Source organism: Staurois parvus, unplaced genomic scaffold (assembly GCF_062004578.1).
Source record: "Staurois parvus isolate SC_StPar_1 unplaced genomic scaffold, SC_StPar_1.0 ptg000014l, whole genome shotgun sequence".
NCBI lineage: Eukaryota > Metazoa > Chordata > Amphibia > Anura > Ranidae > Staurois > Staurois parvus.
The window spans coordinates 17,370,646-17,386,686 of record NW_028317810.1 but is presented as its reverse complement, the minus strand read 5'-3'; the positions used below and the strand labels follow the sequence as shown (position 1 = coordinate 17,386,686).

At 36.5% G+C, this 16,041-nt stretch overlaps 1 protein-coding gene across 2 annotated transcripts in view; it reads right to left on the bottom strand.

Annotated features, from left to right (window-relative positions):
- FBN2 (fibrillin 2) overlaps positions 1-16,041 on the bottom strand; it is a 289,154-nt gene that overhangs the window by 119,628 nt on the left and 153,485 nt on the right. For both annotated transcript variants that reach the window (XM_089677738.1, XM_089677742.1), the window contains exons 11-19: positions 13,921-14,058; positions 12,812-12,931; positions 10,179-10,304; positions 8,325-8,447; positions 8,103-8,225; positions 7,636-7,788; positions 4,287-4,340; positions 3,959-4,084; positions 705-830 (exon numbers count right to left, since the gene is read on the bottom strand). In XM_089677738.1, the coding sequence (XP_089533864.1) occupies positions 705-830; positions 3,959-4,084; positions 4,287-4,340; positions 7,636-7,788; positions 8,103-8,225; positions 8,325-8,447; positions 10,179-10,304; positions 12,812-12,931; positions 13,921-14,058 (1,089 nt within the window). The remainder of the gene's footprint in view (positions 1-704; positions 831-3,958; positions 4,085-4,286; positions 4,341-7,635; positions 7,789-8,102; positions 8,226-8,324; positions 8,448-10,178; positions 10,305-12,811; positions 12,932-13,920; positions 14,059-16,041) is intronic.

Genomic DNA, 16,041 nt, shown 5'->3' with positions numbered 1-16,041 from the left:
ACATGGTCATGCTACACAAAAAGAACCTTCCCCAAACCATTACCATAGAAAAAAGGCACAGTTATCTACAGTTTGTATGATGTAGAATTAAGAGAAGCCTTCCCTGGAAATAGCTAACCTCAAAAATTGGGATGGAGAGGTGTCTACATACTTATGACCATATACTGTAATTGCAGGTGAGAAGCTTATGTGTGTATAAACTTTTGGCTATCTAATGTAAGTGCTTTTAGGGTTTATATATTTAAGATCTAAGATATCTAAATGGAACACTACATATTATTGATAATAATATACTGAGTCTTGACATAATATTTACGGATGGGCATTGCCTGCTTCATTCAGACTCAGAACAATTTATCTGGTAACAATAAATGACTTTCATTCATATTCAACAATATGGATATAGAAGATTCTTCTTAATGAAATGCTAATGAAACTGGCATATACTTTTTCTTGAGTTTGTTCTTCATAACTCCTACGAAGGTAACTGTCACAGGTTTACTTTTTTTAACCACATCTCTTTTAAAACACACATACTAAGAGAGTCACTCCCAGTGTTGCTCCACCTGAAAATTATGCAGTTAAGCACTTTTCTTTGAAAGTAGTAAAGTATTAGAAAGTAGTAAGCTAGATGGACTTACAGTATGTCTTTTTAACATAACTGTAATTATTTAGTGGGTTACTATACAATATGAAGAAATTACCTTCGCAAGTTTCAGTGTCAGTTCTGAATAAGTACCCTTTAGGACATGTGCAGCTGTAACTTCCTGGTGTGTTTCGGCACAGACCATTGTCACATAGCAGTCTGTTTACCAAACATTCATCAATGTCTGAAAAATAAAGAAGGATGTGTCCATTTTAATTTTACTTTTATGTTTTTTTTTATTCTAAATAAAAGTGACAACAGAGTTTTGTTGATACAGCCATGTTGGCACTCTTTGCTCCCTGTAAGCCATCTGTCTTATGCCACCCCACCCCAGAGCATAAACACAACACCTTACCTGTTCATTTATTGTCTTCAGCAATTAAAGTCTTTGCATCAACAACATAAATGAAATAAAGATCCCCTATGTGGTTGCTTCTACCTTAATTACCTTAATTATAAAGGAATACATCAATACTCAGCACATATGAAAACTTTATTCTATGATCCAAAATAATTAAAAACAATTGCTTCCCACCAAGTCCTTAATGGGTCTAAGCTAAAGTCCTATAGGAAATGTTAGCCCCTCCCCCATTCAATTTGACAGGGGTCTGCAAACCTGATACAAATTCACTGGATTTACTGCTGGCCACAATTGGCATGTGCCTATGGGCTATAGCAGATGCAAAGAAGTAGTGTTTATCTATTTAATTATTGTCCAAATTTTTGTCGTTGCCATTACAATTATTTTCTCATACTGTAAGATTATTTACACAGCATCACAATATTCTGAGCCAGGTTAGGACCAGGAAAACAAGTAAATATGCTGTGAGATATAGCTGTTGCTAGCACAGTGGTGTTACTAAGGTCAGGAAAAAGTATGAGCTAAAGGCCCTAGTGAAGATAGTCAAACTTTGGCAGAACAGGATGCAAACCTGTAACCCTAGACTAGTGCACAGTTTAACCTATAGCAGTGTTTCTCTTAAGGCAAGTATGTCTACCAGTGCTTGGATGCCCTCAGGACTTAAGGTGTGGAGCTCTATTTTCAGAACTGGAATTCTCCCCAGCAATCCAGAGCAAGATAATGCAAGATAATGTGATGTACAGTGTCTGATGGCTTCAAGATACAATCAGGACTATTAACTGGCAGGACACTGAGCATGCACTGGTCTAGGCTGGCTTGCAGCAGGCATCTATTTTCTAAGCAAGGGTTTTTTTTGCAGGCAGCAATCATCAAATATTCCATTCAGAAAAGAGGGTAATCTGTCTTGCAAGCTAGGGTCAGGGCAGATTCCAATCACAGAGTAATCTGTTAACCAAGTAAGGGGTCATCAACATGAGAATCTATGACAAGACAAGGTACTAAGATAGCTCTTTTCAATGTATTTGCTTAGGCCTTTTTATGTACCAATGCATATATTTTGTATGTTTTACAGTTTTAAGACATTAAAATATTTTTTAAAACACATCTAGGAAACATATTTTTTGCATTACCACGAAGAACATTCAGAAATAATCAAAACGTACATTCAATTATCTTGAATTTTTTTTCACAGCAAAAAATGATTGAGGAAAAGACTATAAAATTATTATTATTATTATTATTATACAGTATTTATATAGCGCCAACGGTTTGCTCAGCACTGTACATTACAATGGGAGACAGTACACGAGACAGTACAGTAACAATAAAATTCGATATACGAGGGGTTCGAGGGCCCTGCTCCTTGGAGCTTACAATCTATTAGGGAGGGGATAGTGGTACAGGAGGAAATAGCTGTGGGGGATGGAGTAGTAAGAAGAGTGGAGGAGATCAGCAATTAGCTGAGGGCGGGGTAGGCTTCCCTGAAGAGATGGGTCTTCAGGGTGCGTCTAAAGGAGAGGAGGGTAGGTGATAGTCTGATGGATTAGGGTAGGGAGTTCCAGAGGATGGGGGAAGCCCTGGAGAAGTCCTGGAGATGGGCATGGGAGGAGGAGACCAGGGAACTACAGAGTAGGAGGTCTTGTGAGGAGCGGAGAGTATGTTTAGGGTGGTATTTGGATATCAGGTCAGTGATGTAGTTTGGGGCAGTGTTATGAACAGCTTTGTACATCAATGTTAGCATTTTGAATTTTATCCGTTGGGCAATCGGAAGCCAGTGGAGGGATTGGCAGAGGGGGGTGGCAGATACGGAGCGGTTAGTAAGGTGGATGAGTCTGGCCACAGTATTCAGGATAGACTGAAGCGGGGATAGACTATGGTGAGGTAAGCCGGTGAGGAGGGAGTTATAGTAGCCGAGTCGTGATATGATAAGGGAGTGAATGAGTTGCTTAGTAGTTTCCGAGGTTAGGAACTGACGTATTTTGGAGATGTTGCGGAGGTGGAGTCTACATGAGTTTGTCAGTGATTGGACCTGGGGTTGGAAAGACAGGTTGGAGTCTAGGATGACACCTAGTACTCTGGCTTGCGGAGTGGGACTGATGGTGGCGTTGTTGGACGAGGTGGAGAAGTCGGGGGGGGGGGGCACGGGCTGGGGGGAAAACTAGGAGCTCAGTTTTGGAAAGGTTTAATTTGAGGAAGTGGAGTGACATCCAATCCGATATGTCGTTCAGTAGGCTAGTGATTCGGGACTGAGGGGGTGAGGTGAGGGGTAGAGAGATAGATTTGTATTAGAAAATAATACAAAGCTAGCATAGGTTTGGGTTTCTACATTGCACACTTAGCTTAGAAACTTTGTGTTCACTTCAAACCACACTACCCATCCAGATGGTGTTTCATCAGAGATCATGGGAGAGGAAACTACCAACTAGCTGGACTTGTTCACGTTTTGCGATGCATTAACACAAGTTCATTAGCGTAACAAGTTAGTCTATGTTAATGCATGCTGCTCCTTTGACCTGAATATGTGAAAAAATAGACATGCACTGTTTTTTTTTTTTTTTTTTTTTTTACGGAGAGAATTTCAATGCACAAATGGTGGTGCTGTGCTGCCTAGGATTATTGGGGTGCACTGCACTTTGTGTAACATGTTGCCAAGCATTGGGGTAACCAACAAAGCAATACTGTGAATTGGCCCTCTTGTGAAGTAAACCTGTTAATTTTTATAAACACTTTTAGAGAGAAAGAGGATCTTAAAAGGGGCTGCCTTTTGTCACAACAGGAAAAAAATTAACATATTTTAAGTGTGTTAATTTATTTTCATGGTCCATAACTTAAAAAAAATGTAAAAAACACTGGAGGCCTTTCAGGAAATTGGCCACTATTCTAGCAGTAGTTTGTTGTTTCTAGTTACATTCTGCAGGATGATAAAAGTAAATGTTAGTGTGTAAACTCACCAATGCAGCTTCTTCCAGAGGAATCTGATTCATAGCCACTGTTGCAATTACAACGGAAACCTCCACGCAGGTTTTCACAAATGCCATTGGAACAGATGTCAGGGTCTAAAGCACATTCATTGATGTCTACAACCAGAAAGTGATATTACATTCATTCCATTTTTAAGTTATCTATTGATAAGTCACCACAATTCAGAAGAACAAGATTTAAATCAACATAAATAGAACCAGATCACTGGTTGTGTGATGGTAAAATATGTGTCACAGGGTTGTAAGGAAAGGTACAATGACATTGTGTAAAGATATTTTCACTTATAAAATAAGTTACCTCTTCCATCCACAGTGATGCCAATTCCACTGCTGCATAACCCTTGAAATTCGGCTATATTTTAAAACAAGTGAAAAGATTTAATACACCTGTGAATACTAACCTGCAATAAGCACTAATTTTTTTATTTGCCAGTCACACATCTTTATAATATTATTATTGTAATATAAAGTTACATCAAGCTTGCGCATTCATAAAAACAAAAAAAGGACATTCACCTGCCTACACTTGCCTGCATTTGCAGCCATTTGCCCTGTAGATTTTTTTTTTTAATATAATACAATACCTTGTTGGCAGCAGGGTTAAATGTGAATATTCTATAATGCACATTTGATGGTTTGCAAATATGTATGGTTGATGAGGGTGCAGGTGAAAGCAATGCATTCTCCATCTATAAAAATCAATTCATTAAGCAGGAAATGTCAAAAACTGGACTGGGTCTAGTGGCATTTATTGAACAAAATATTATGGAGACTCAGAACAAAGAAAAATGTAATGAGAATGTTGGGGCAATTAATGTGTTTAATGGAGAAGTGAATGTGCAACAAATGATTAGTGAACCAATATTTGGCAATACAATAAATTTGGCCCTTAATGATAAGAATTTTATTCATAGATTGGATATTTATGCATTGATGTTAATGGTGTTAAGTTAGCTCATGGGTGCTCAACCTGTGTGCATCCAGCTGTTCCGGAACTACAAGTTATTATTATAATGGATTTATATAGCGCCAACAGTTGAGATTGAGTTTTAAGAAGTGGTGTGACATCCAGTCTGATATGTCTGTTAGTAAATCAGTGATATGTGAAACTGATGGGGTGAGCTGAGGAGAAGAGAGATAGATTTGTGTGTCATCAGCATAGAAATGGTATTGGAAACCATTGGGAAGCTATCAGCTGACCCAAGGAAGAAGTGCAGATTGAGAATAGGAGAGGTCCAAGGACAGAACCTTGGGGGAAGCCAACAGTAAGAGGAGAAGGAGGAAGTCGAGTTGTAAGTGACACTGAAAGTGCAGTGAGATAGGCAAGATTCGAACCAACAGAGCACAGTCACGGAGACCAAGTAAATAGAGTTTTTTGAGGAGGAAGATATGAGTTAAAGAATGAAGGATAGAGTTAGAGGGTGACCATAGTATTTGCAAGGGAACAGGGTCCAGGGGGCAGGTGGTTAGGTGGGCTTTAGAAAAAAGGTTTACAACCTCCTCTATAGTAGATGGGTTAAACAAGGGAAGTATAGACTGTGCAGCTGGACAAGGAGTGTAGGGTGAGGGAGATATCTGTACAGTTGTGATCTCATCACAAATTGTTTCAATCTTATTTTTGAAGTAACTAGCAATCTCCTTGGCACTAAGTGAGTTAGTGGGTGGAGGTAAAGAAGGATGAAATAAAGAATTAAAGGTAGAAATTAGTTGATGGGGATTGATGAGAGGGTGTTAATGAGAGTGATAAAATAGGTCTCTTTGGCAGTGTGGAGACAAGAATTGTATTTTTGAAGGGCAGATTTATATTGGTCAAAGTCTTGCTGGGTCTTAGTCTTAGAGCACAGCTACGTTTTTTGAGGCATCTGGTATGGTCTGTTTGCCAGAGCTGTAGCGGTCCAGCCTAATTCTGTGTGTAGTGAGGGGGGCCAATGTGTCCACGGTGGATGACAGTGAACTGCTGTATACAGAAGTGGCCAGGATGCGGCAGGACAGCGCTGAGATTTTGTCATAGAAACAATCTGTTGCTGGAAAAAAAAGAGAAGAGTTAAGATAATGAAGGTTTCTACGGATAACTGTTTGGTAGTTGGAAGATGAGAAGGAAGTCAAAGAGAGAGAGAAAAGCTAATAAGGGAATGATCAGAGAGAGGAAAAGGAAAGTTAGTGAGGTTGCAAGGAGTGCATAGGTCCCATCATGCCTCTGCCTTTGGGAGTCATGCTTGTTACTGTCAGTCTTGCAATACTCATGGAACTTGTAGTCTCCCAACAGCTCAAGGGCCACAGGTTGAGGACCCATGAGTTAGCTACTCAGGATGCAGGATCTATGAGATGTCAGGTACTTGTTGCTGTTCAAAGAAAGCCACTAGAAAGAAGCCTGAAAGGGAATTTGCCAGGGTAGACATAAGAAAGCTGTCATTACTGACCATTTTTGAAGGTGTGAATCTCAGGAATGTCATTCTTGTCTTTTCCCTCTCTATTTGGTAAGTCAATAACTCAGACCTAAGCCATGTAGCAAAGATAAAGATGACTACCCTGTTAATAACACCTTTAAAACCAAGTTGTTAATGGCAGCTTTCTCTACCAAGAAAAAATAATTAATCTCCAAAAAAAAAACAAAAAAAACCTGAGATTGTATAAATTATGTAAATGTCATGGGTGTTGAGGTTGATTGCTCAAATGTGTTACAATGAAAAAATAATGGCAAAAAAATCCAGCTCCACCAACTGATTTTATTGGTAATATTTTGTTCTACCTCATGATTTGATTTTTTTGAAAATGTATACAATTTTGTAAGATGAAAGAACACTGCAGATATTGTGTTATGTATCTATGGATAGATACATAGTTCTAACTGGTTTAGGAGTAGCCTAACCTACTTTCTTCTGAACTTTTTATTGCCCACCCAAGTGGGAAATCAGACTGTTGGTAATTACATGTTTCCATCTGTCTATAATATACTCACTATCAATCTCTTTTACCCAATGGGTAAGAAATCGCTTAAAACAGCTGAGGCCAGGCTATGGACATTAAAATACTGTAGGTACATATTGTTAACGAAAAAGTAAATACACTTTAAAACAATCCCTATCTCTTTCTGATTACTAAAGTAGTAAGAGAAAAAATAGCTGAGATTGCACATCAGTGATTCTATTGTAAACTTGAGGATAAATTGCTTCACAGTGCCTGCAGCTACATAGATCAACCAGGACTTTCTTTAAAGCTCCACAAAGCTTATTTGTTGCTTGTTAAAAATATATAAATATTTGAATTTGTATTATCTGGTCACAGTTCTGCTTAAAATGCTAATACATGCAGATGGCGGTGCACAATTTTAGTTGGGGCAGTGTTCCACCTCACCTCATATGCTCACCAACCATGACCACAATGGCCTGTTGCAGTTCAGGTTGGCACAATGAAAAGCCATACTGCCATGTGTCTCTCAGCTTAGTACAATCTTCCAGACACTGATTGATTGCAACTCAGCAGACATTGAAACCACCCAGCAAGTGCCCCCTGTCAGCACCTGTAACTATGAACCCTAAAATATATTACACTTTACTTGCTGTCAGAGAGAAGGCACACTTAAAATAAGCAATGTTTAATAAATTAAATCAATTAATTAACTTTGTAGAAGCACAGAAAATGCTTACCAGAGTTTCTTGGTGGGCACGGATGGCATGGTTCTCCAAATCCATAGTCTGGATTGGCACAGCAACACTCAGATTTAGTCACAGCTCCAGGAAATGGGCGGACACAAAGTCCTTTCTTGATGGCTCCATAGCAAGTGCTACGCATGTGTGTGTCTAAAGAAGCAGGGAAAAAGCATCTGTTAGAACTCAACATATTAAAACCATTCCACAAAAAAACCATCCAAGGGCATATATCCTTACCATTACAGCAACCAGAATAAAGAAGCATGAGGTAAAAAAAGAAGAAAATACACATCTGTAATGTTGTGTGATGTACACAAAAATATTGCAAAAGTATAAAGAAATTGTTTTTCACATATCCAGGTTTATTTATATCAATTACATTGTTGTTGATTTTGCTGCTATTCATATAAAATGGAATCAAGGTGCAGATCATAAACAATATATCACAAAACGGCTATACTTACCCACACAAACACGACCATCTACTCCAACAGCCAACCCTGGTGGACATTCACAGCGGAAAGACCCTTCGGTATTTATACAGTGGCCATTCATACAAACGCCTGGAGTAAGACACTCATCAACATCTGTGGAATTAAATGTAAAATAGTTTATTACAAAAGGTAGACAAATCAGAAGGCCAGCAATCAGCTACAATAAACACAACTATAGGATAAAATACATACCAGTACAGTAACGACCACTGGCTGCGAGCACAAATCCTGGTTTGCAGATGCACTTAAAGCTGCCATCTTCATTTATACACATTCCATTTAAACACATATTTGTAGTAGCACATTCATCATGATCTGAAAATACATAATATAGCATGGTATTAAGCATTTATTTTAAGTTATGGCAGTTGCAATCACCAGAGGTAAGGAATGTACTAATGTTAAAATAGTTAACAATTAGATATAAAAATAGCCATTCCTGAACTTTGCAACATTTGTAACATTTCATATATTTGTGTATCAATTTGAAATCAACTGCTGATAAGCCCATCTGGCATTGGCTACCCAAAATATACAACATTGTTAAATAAAAATTGAAAGAATTTTCAATTATTGGGGCACAAGTGTAAATGTGTTAGCAATGGTTTCCGAGTGCTGGAACCAGCTACACAATTGAAATATTTGAAAACTGTAAGAAAAGTAGTCTTTCTTATTTATAATCTATATCCTGGTTTAATAATTCAAATGAAACAATGAATGTTATTGGCTGCTATGGGCAACAGGTCTGCTGCAAGTTTCATGAACTACATCAATGACAGTATAATCAGGCAATACCCAACTCCAAGCAGATGGCAATATATCATTAGCAAGAGGTGGTAAGTACTGCTGCTAAGCTAATGCATTTTGTATGCATACAAAAAACAACTTGTGTTTGGGAAACACAAATGAAAAATAACAATATTGCCACCATCTAAGGCAATTTCCCTTAAAATAATAAGCAGATGCATTAACATGAGGCAATAATAATTTCATGTTGAGCTGCAAATTATAATTCAAGTTAAATTACTAAGATACACATATTATTTTAATGATTAGTTAGGGAACTAACTGACACATTTATACACAAATTTCTTTTTAAAATAAAAAAAGTCTATATCATCAAATATATACAATATGATACTAATATTCTTATCATCATTCTCAGTATGGTGCTCCAGGCAGTTGTTGCTGGGGGCAGTACAAACCTTTGATTTGCAGCTGTCATGGTGCTGCCATGTGAAAAGCTATGACATCATTTACGGGCTTGACAGTTCAGTTGAGAGCTGGTATAAGCTCACTTGTAATTGTAACAGTTATCATTCATGGCATGCCTTACATTTAACAATTTTGGAAAACAGTTGAATCAGTTGCTTTAATTCCACTTTAACTGTCTGGGATAGTTATATTTGTATTAGTCTCCATGATCTGTGATACAGTTGGCAGAGACATTTCCATTATCAGAGTTAAAATTTTGATGAACATGCTTCTCAAATGAGTAAACATTATTGAAGCTTTGTGAAGGAACTGGACAAAACTCCACTTATGACTTTGATATGATCTGTCTACACAAGGTTTAAAACATCATTAAGAGTTGCCTTAATAGCCGCCATGATGTCTAGAGATAATGACCAATATCTAGTAAATTCATTTAAAATTACTTTAATTTAAATGACTTTAATATTTAAGTAAGTAGCTCCTTGTACAAACAATTTCCATAGCTTCAGCCAAAAGTGTCAAATGTCTTTGATAACTATTATAACCCAGACATTCATGTTATTCTAGGACCAAATATTGCACAGACATTTAGCAATTGATAAAGACAGTTTCAGGCTGTACATGGTGACTCCTCAACAATTATTCGCTACGTGACATAGAAAACTATGTAAACAGCTGCTTCTAACACAGCACAGATGTCTGATTGACTGCAGGAACCAGGATGCATATTTTCTTCAACTGGTAAGTTTCTCTGTTGTGTGGAGGGTTAACTTTTTTTTAGTAATTATGAATTACAAACTGTACAGCAAATACTATGTCCAAAACTTTTACCTGCACAGTTCTTTCCATCAGCGGTTAGCTCAAAACCAGCATTGCAGATACACTGAAAGCTCCCCTCTGTATTAACACATCTTCCATTTTTGCAGAGGATACCATTTTGAATACACTCATCAATATCTAGGTTTAAAGAAAAACACACTGTTCAGCTCTGCAAAATTGGTGGAAAGCCTAGCAAAATCATATTCACACTATGAATTCAATGGAAATAATTTGTATTTTAAAAATACGGATTCATGCAAAGAGAAAGGATGGTTTTGTCAGTTATCAAAAGTCATGATATATCAGCTTACAATCATTGCCTTATTTATTTAGATGTCATGTGTTTTGGATCATAAAATGTAACTACCATTAAAACATACAGTATAATGCAAATAACTATAACTTGTTTGAGATAAACCAGCCTGTTTGACCAAACCCAACCTAGGGGCTGTTAGGGGTTTTTGTTTAGTTTTGCTGCATTTATATGAATATCCAAAAAAATATGAAACATTAAAAGTACATTGATGGAAGAGAATAGTCTTTGCACACATTGTACTAGGTAGATTGCAAATGCTTTATGAGATGAGCTATGGTGGTGAAGTAGATCTCAATTCAGTGTTAGCCTCCTTTCTCCTTGTGACCAGTTAAAATAAGTGTAAATTTTGTGCGCCTGTGTTTCTTTTAGTGAAACTTCCAATACTGGCAATGGAATTGTAATTAGTCAAAAAACATCTGTCAAAAAATGTCTTGAATGGATGCTGCCATTGTCAAAGTTCCTGCCTGTATACTAGTTTCTTGGTGCTTGTGTAAATGGGTAAATGCAGCCTGCGTATGAATTCCTTCTAACCTACATTTGGCTTTTTTCTTACCTTTATGTTACTTTCATATACATTGCACTAAGGAGTCCCTGCCAGACTAAAACTTAATCATCTGAAAGTTCCCTGCAATAAAAGAAGTATTACACTTCCTTCTCCTGCAGCTAGTGTCTTCTGTTTCCCTCCATTCCAGTTCTACTTAAAATACATTAAGTGCTAGAAAGATGTTTTAATGTTCTAAGAACAGTATCTTTTATATAGGCTGACCTTCATGATAAAAATAGACTGAAATAACTGTAGTAGAAATACTAATACTGTAGTAAAAAAATAGTCAAAAGTGATCAATAAATGGTATGTTATATTTCATGTCACCCTGACCAAAATGACATTTAGCAGATCTTTAGTGTTATATCTACTAATGGTAAAAACTCCATGAATAGTTTATCATTCTCTAGCATACTTAAAAATCTAAGATTCAGAAAGCTATCCCACATGCCTCAAACCTATTTATTATTTACAGGTGAAGAAAACAACTATTTTTATACTTAATTGGTAGCAAATGTTGCTTTCTGCAGGTAGAAAGCCTTCCCTGATGGTGATTTCATGTATGCTATTTAGCCAGTAAAGGTTAGATACATGCACGCCAGAAATTTTCATTTGGTTTCGTATGCATTCGTTCATTGAACAATTTTCCTTCATATATTAGTTGGTCTGGGTGGATTCGAAAAATGTTGCAGTTTTTCTTGGAGATTGCCATATATTTGATATTACTATCGAATCGGATGGATTTGATTCGGAATCTAGTCCAACCCACCAAGAGAAATGGCATGAGCTGATTAGACAATCTCGACTGGCATCATGTGCATCCAAATTAACTAATGGAACAAAATTTGGATCCATTTATTGGTCGCATCTGAATTATTGAACAAGTTCAAAAATTAAATTAATTTCCACATGGGCCTGAACTACTATTGGATCATTTGAGGTAATTTGAATTAAATTAATGCATTTGTTAATTTCGTTATAAATTTTTTCTGATTTGCTAACATTCGTTACTATGTCCATTCAGAGATTCTTATACATACGAATTTCTAAAAATTAAATTGTAATGAAACAAAACGCACATGTCTAGTAAAGGTTTCCTCTCCATGAGTGCAATAATTGTGTCAGAATCATAACATTTCCCATTAGTTCCCTCACTGGGTGCACAGAGAAACAAAGACATGTAAAGAAAAACTATAATAATTTGGATGAATTTGATATATATATATATATATATATATATATATATATATATATATATATATGAGAAAAATGACAAAGATTCTCAAAGCACTATAGGTTTGCTAAAGAGAGTGTACAAGTGCTTTGCCTTTACGCAGACTGCTTCCACATGAAACCTCTGGGGCCATCTGGTAAGGGAGGAGTCACTGTGTTGACTTAATCAACTGAGTTTTTAAATTTCAGTTTGAGCTATTGTGCTCTGTAAAAACAACAAAGGGGATGTGAAAAAGTTCCTGGGGCTCCACCTGCTGGCTACCTTTGAATATATATATATAAAATGAATATGCAATATTTATATTTAACGTGACTAAAAATGCTAACAAGAAAACTATATTATTATGCCCTGATTATAAAAAATAAATAAATCAGGAAAATATTTATAAAACTACTATACATTCCCTTTAATTACCAAGGAAAGAAAATAAAAAAGTAAAATGTTTTGTAATCAGTAGTGACCAGTCTAATGGCATCTCTCTAATTTTAAATTATACATTGTAAGACACTTCCTGAATTCAGTGAAAGGGAAAGTCATAATACTGTACTTACCAATGCATGCCTGCTTGGTAGGAGTCCTCTGAAAACCAGAATGGCACTTACAATAATAGGATCCAGGTGTGTTAACACAATCTCCATTGGTACATGGGTTTGATGTGCACTCATCAACATCTGTTTGTAGTAACAAAAAGTCATAACATGCAGTTGGCTCAAAGTGTATAATTTGAGAACAAGTCATTACTGGCCACACTATGTTTGCAGTAAATGTTTCTCTTACTAATTTTGCTAGGCTTTTAATTTTTTAAACTGTTCAAACAGGTCAAAGTAAAACAACTTTAACCACTATCTGTGAATGTGGTAACATGTATTGCACATTCCAGGGTACTTGGATAATAAAATAATTAATTCCAGGGTACTGGGCTAATACAATAATTGTACTTTCAGGACAGCTGTTAGGCAATTCATGTGTACATTTGCAGGCCTAATAGACCTATTAATTACATCCTATTAGCACCAATACTAACGGAAACTAGGAGGGGGTCTTGAAAACAATGCTTACATGAGCTCAATCCAGAACATTTGTACATTTATCCCTTCAGCAAGCATACAATGTCCTTGTTGCAATAGCAGGTATAATGTGAATCAATACTTTGACGATTATTGTAGTGGTTTTAAAAAGTCTATTTAGACACAATTTGATTTTCTCCTGAATCTGCCATTTTGCAAAAATGAATTTTGGCAAAAAAAAGTAAATAACTCTAACATAACCTTGGCTGCACAAATTGTGGCTTAGCTGCTCACTATGTCACTATAATGATTTTGACATTCCTACTGGTCATTGCTTACAGATTACACAGCTGCTAAAAACTTATACAGCATTTTTACTATAAGTATATCTGTAATATTTTAAAGTGATACTTTAGGTTGGCAGTTCAGTAAATTTTCCTTTAACATAACCAACTACAAGGGAGATTTTATATGAATGAATTAGCACTACATTGACTGATTGTACCTTACTGCAGGTATTTGCTGGCCTTAAACATGTAACAATGTTGGATACAGTTAGTAGTAAAGATCCACTGCTGCAATGATATGTTACTGAGAAAAATCTAGTTGAGTAGGTTCCATCCCCTAAAAAGTCCAGCATAGTGTATACATACCATTACATTCGGTGTGAGTATCTTGCTTATATCCCATGTTGCATTCACATCGGTAACTGTTAAGGTTAGGTATACACCGTCCATTTAAGCAAAGATTTGGGTATTGCTTGCATATATCTATTGTCTGATTTAATGTTGCTATGATAAAAATAGAAAACATTTAATTACCAATTTGTTAATAGCATATATTACATGAAAGTGAACATGACATTAATTATATTATTATCATTTTATAATACTGTCTGTGTCATAAGCGCTAGTGTTATCAGTATTAATTGTTATATTCAGTGAAACCTATGTCAGATATATAAACCTCAAATTATAAAATAAAGAAGAGCTACAAAGGTGAATGAAACTTGTAATGAGAGAATATGAAGGCTACCATTGCTGAAATATTAGTTTCCTGGCTGTCATGTTGATTCAAAGGTTTCAGCACTTTGCTATTCACCTACCTGGAAAAAGTATGCAGTTTATGAGTTTGATTTCACATGAAACCATGGGGCCAATTGAGGAAACTGCCTTGGATAGAACTAAGGAAAACATGGATAGGTAGGGGTGCTGCTGCACTGAGGCCAGAGTATCCATATCCGACATTTCATCCTTAGTGTACCTTAGTAGCACTGACCCTGCTAAAATTACAGGCTCAGCGATACTGAGCTGCCTGCCTGGTCAATGTGCCTGTCACACAGGCAGGTGCAGCACCCAAGCCTTAACAGTGATTAGGAACTTGTTGAAAGTGAAGGTTCAAAGTTACTGAGCACAGCCTTGCAGGCCACTGCAGGTGCATCAGGAAAACTCTGCATGGGCAGAAAACTCTGCTGAGTGATGCTAAGCCTGCATTTTAATGTGCTTGGCATCACTGAGCTGACTGCCTGTGCGTATGCGTGCGGGCGCATGCAGGCAGCATTACTGCTCGAGACAACCGTCTTTGGCATGGACTGGGAGCAAAAATGTCAGCCTTAGGAAACATTTGCCCCCACCTTGGTCCTGGTTCCAGGTGAGTGTCTTAAAATACTGATGTCAGACAGCCAGGCAGCTAGCATTTTCAGAAAGAAGTCAGCTATGGCAGCCACAGGATTTCTCACAGTACAGATTTTCATCAAAACTCACCCCTCCTGTAACTCAAAACGGCACATGTTAGCATTATCAAATCACATTATTATTTGAAGTAAAATGTACCTCTTGTTTCCTATAAATATTAAAAAATGTTTTTCCCCAGCATTAACCTCTTGTCTCTGGTAACCAAGTATTATAGATTCTATTGTTCTAAGTCAGCAGTTTGGTAAAAGAATAAAAAAAGCAGCTGTTATGTACACAGACAAATACAAACTATAATACAAAATGGTTTTAACCTAATAGCTCAGGCTGATTCATGTAACAGAATTTTCTTCATGGATACATAAGTAAGCTGAACTCTCTTGGTGTCTTAATAATAAATAACTTAATAATAACTAGAAATGGGCCAGGGAAGGTGTATGTAAAGACAGATTAAGGTTAATTTGTTAAGTGATAGTCAGTACTGCAATCAGTATTTTTATATTTGAAAAGAGTTAACCTGCTGTCTATTGGTCCTGTTGAAAATTAAGTATCAACTATGCCAAGCTTCTTATAGATTAAAAATGTTATACAGCACAGTTATACATGATGACAAATAAATGAAGATCTATACAGGTGTGAGAATTTTGACTCTCTTTACACTTGCTTGTTAAGGAATGTAATTAGCAACTCTTAAACTTAAGGAATGTGATTAGTAACTCTTTTAAATAATATACTTCTTAGTATATTACTACTAATCTTAGATTACTACTAATCATCACCAGAATACCAATCATCATTATCAGAAGTAAGAGTCAAGCAGCCTTTGCTGTAAACATTTAAAATTGTTGCCACATCTTACACAGTTGGCTCACTGCACTCCCTGTGCATACATTTCTGAAACAGTCAGTGTTATTACTTAGAATTGCATAATTAGCTATCATACACATGAAGATCAGTGATACTAAGAAATAGTAAAACATTATGAACATTACATGATAATGATTTCTTTGTTCACAATCTATACAAATGTCATACATAAGAGAAATTCCATTTCCCCATATAATTTTAATCTTAGCTAGAATG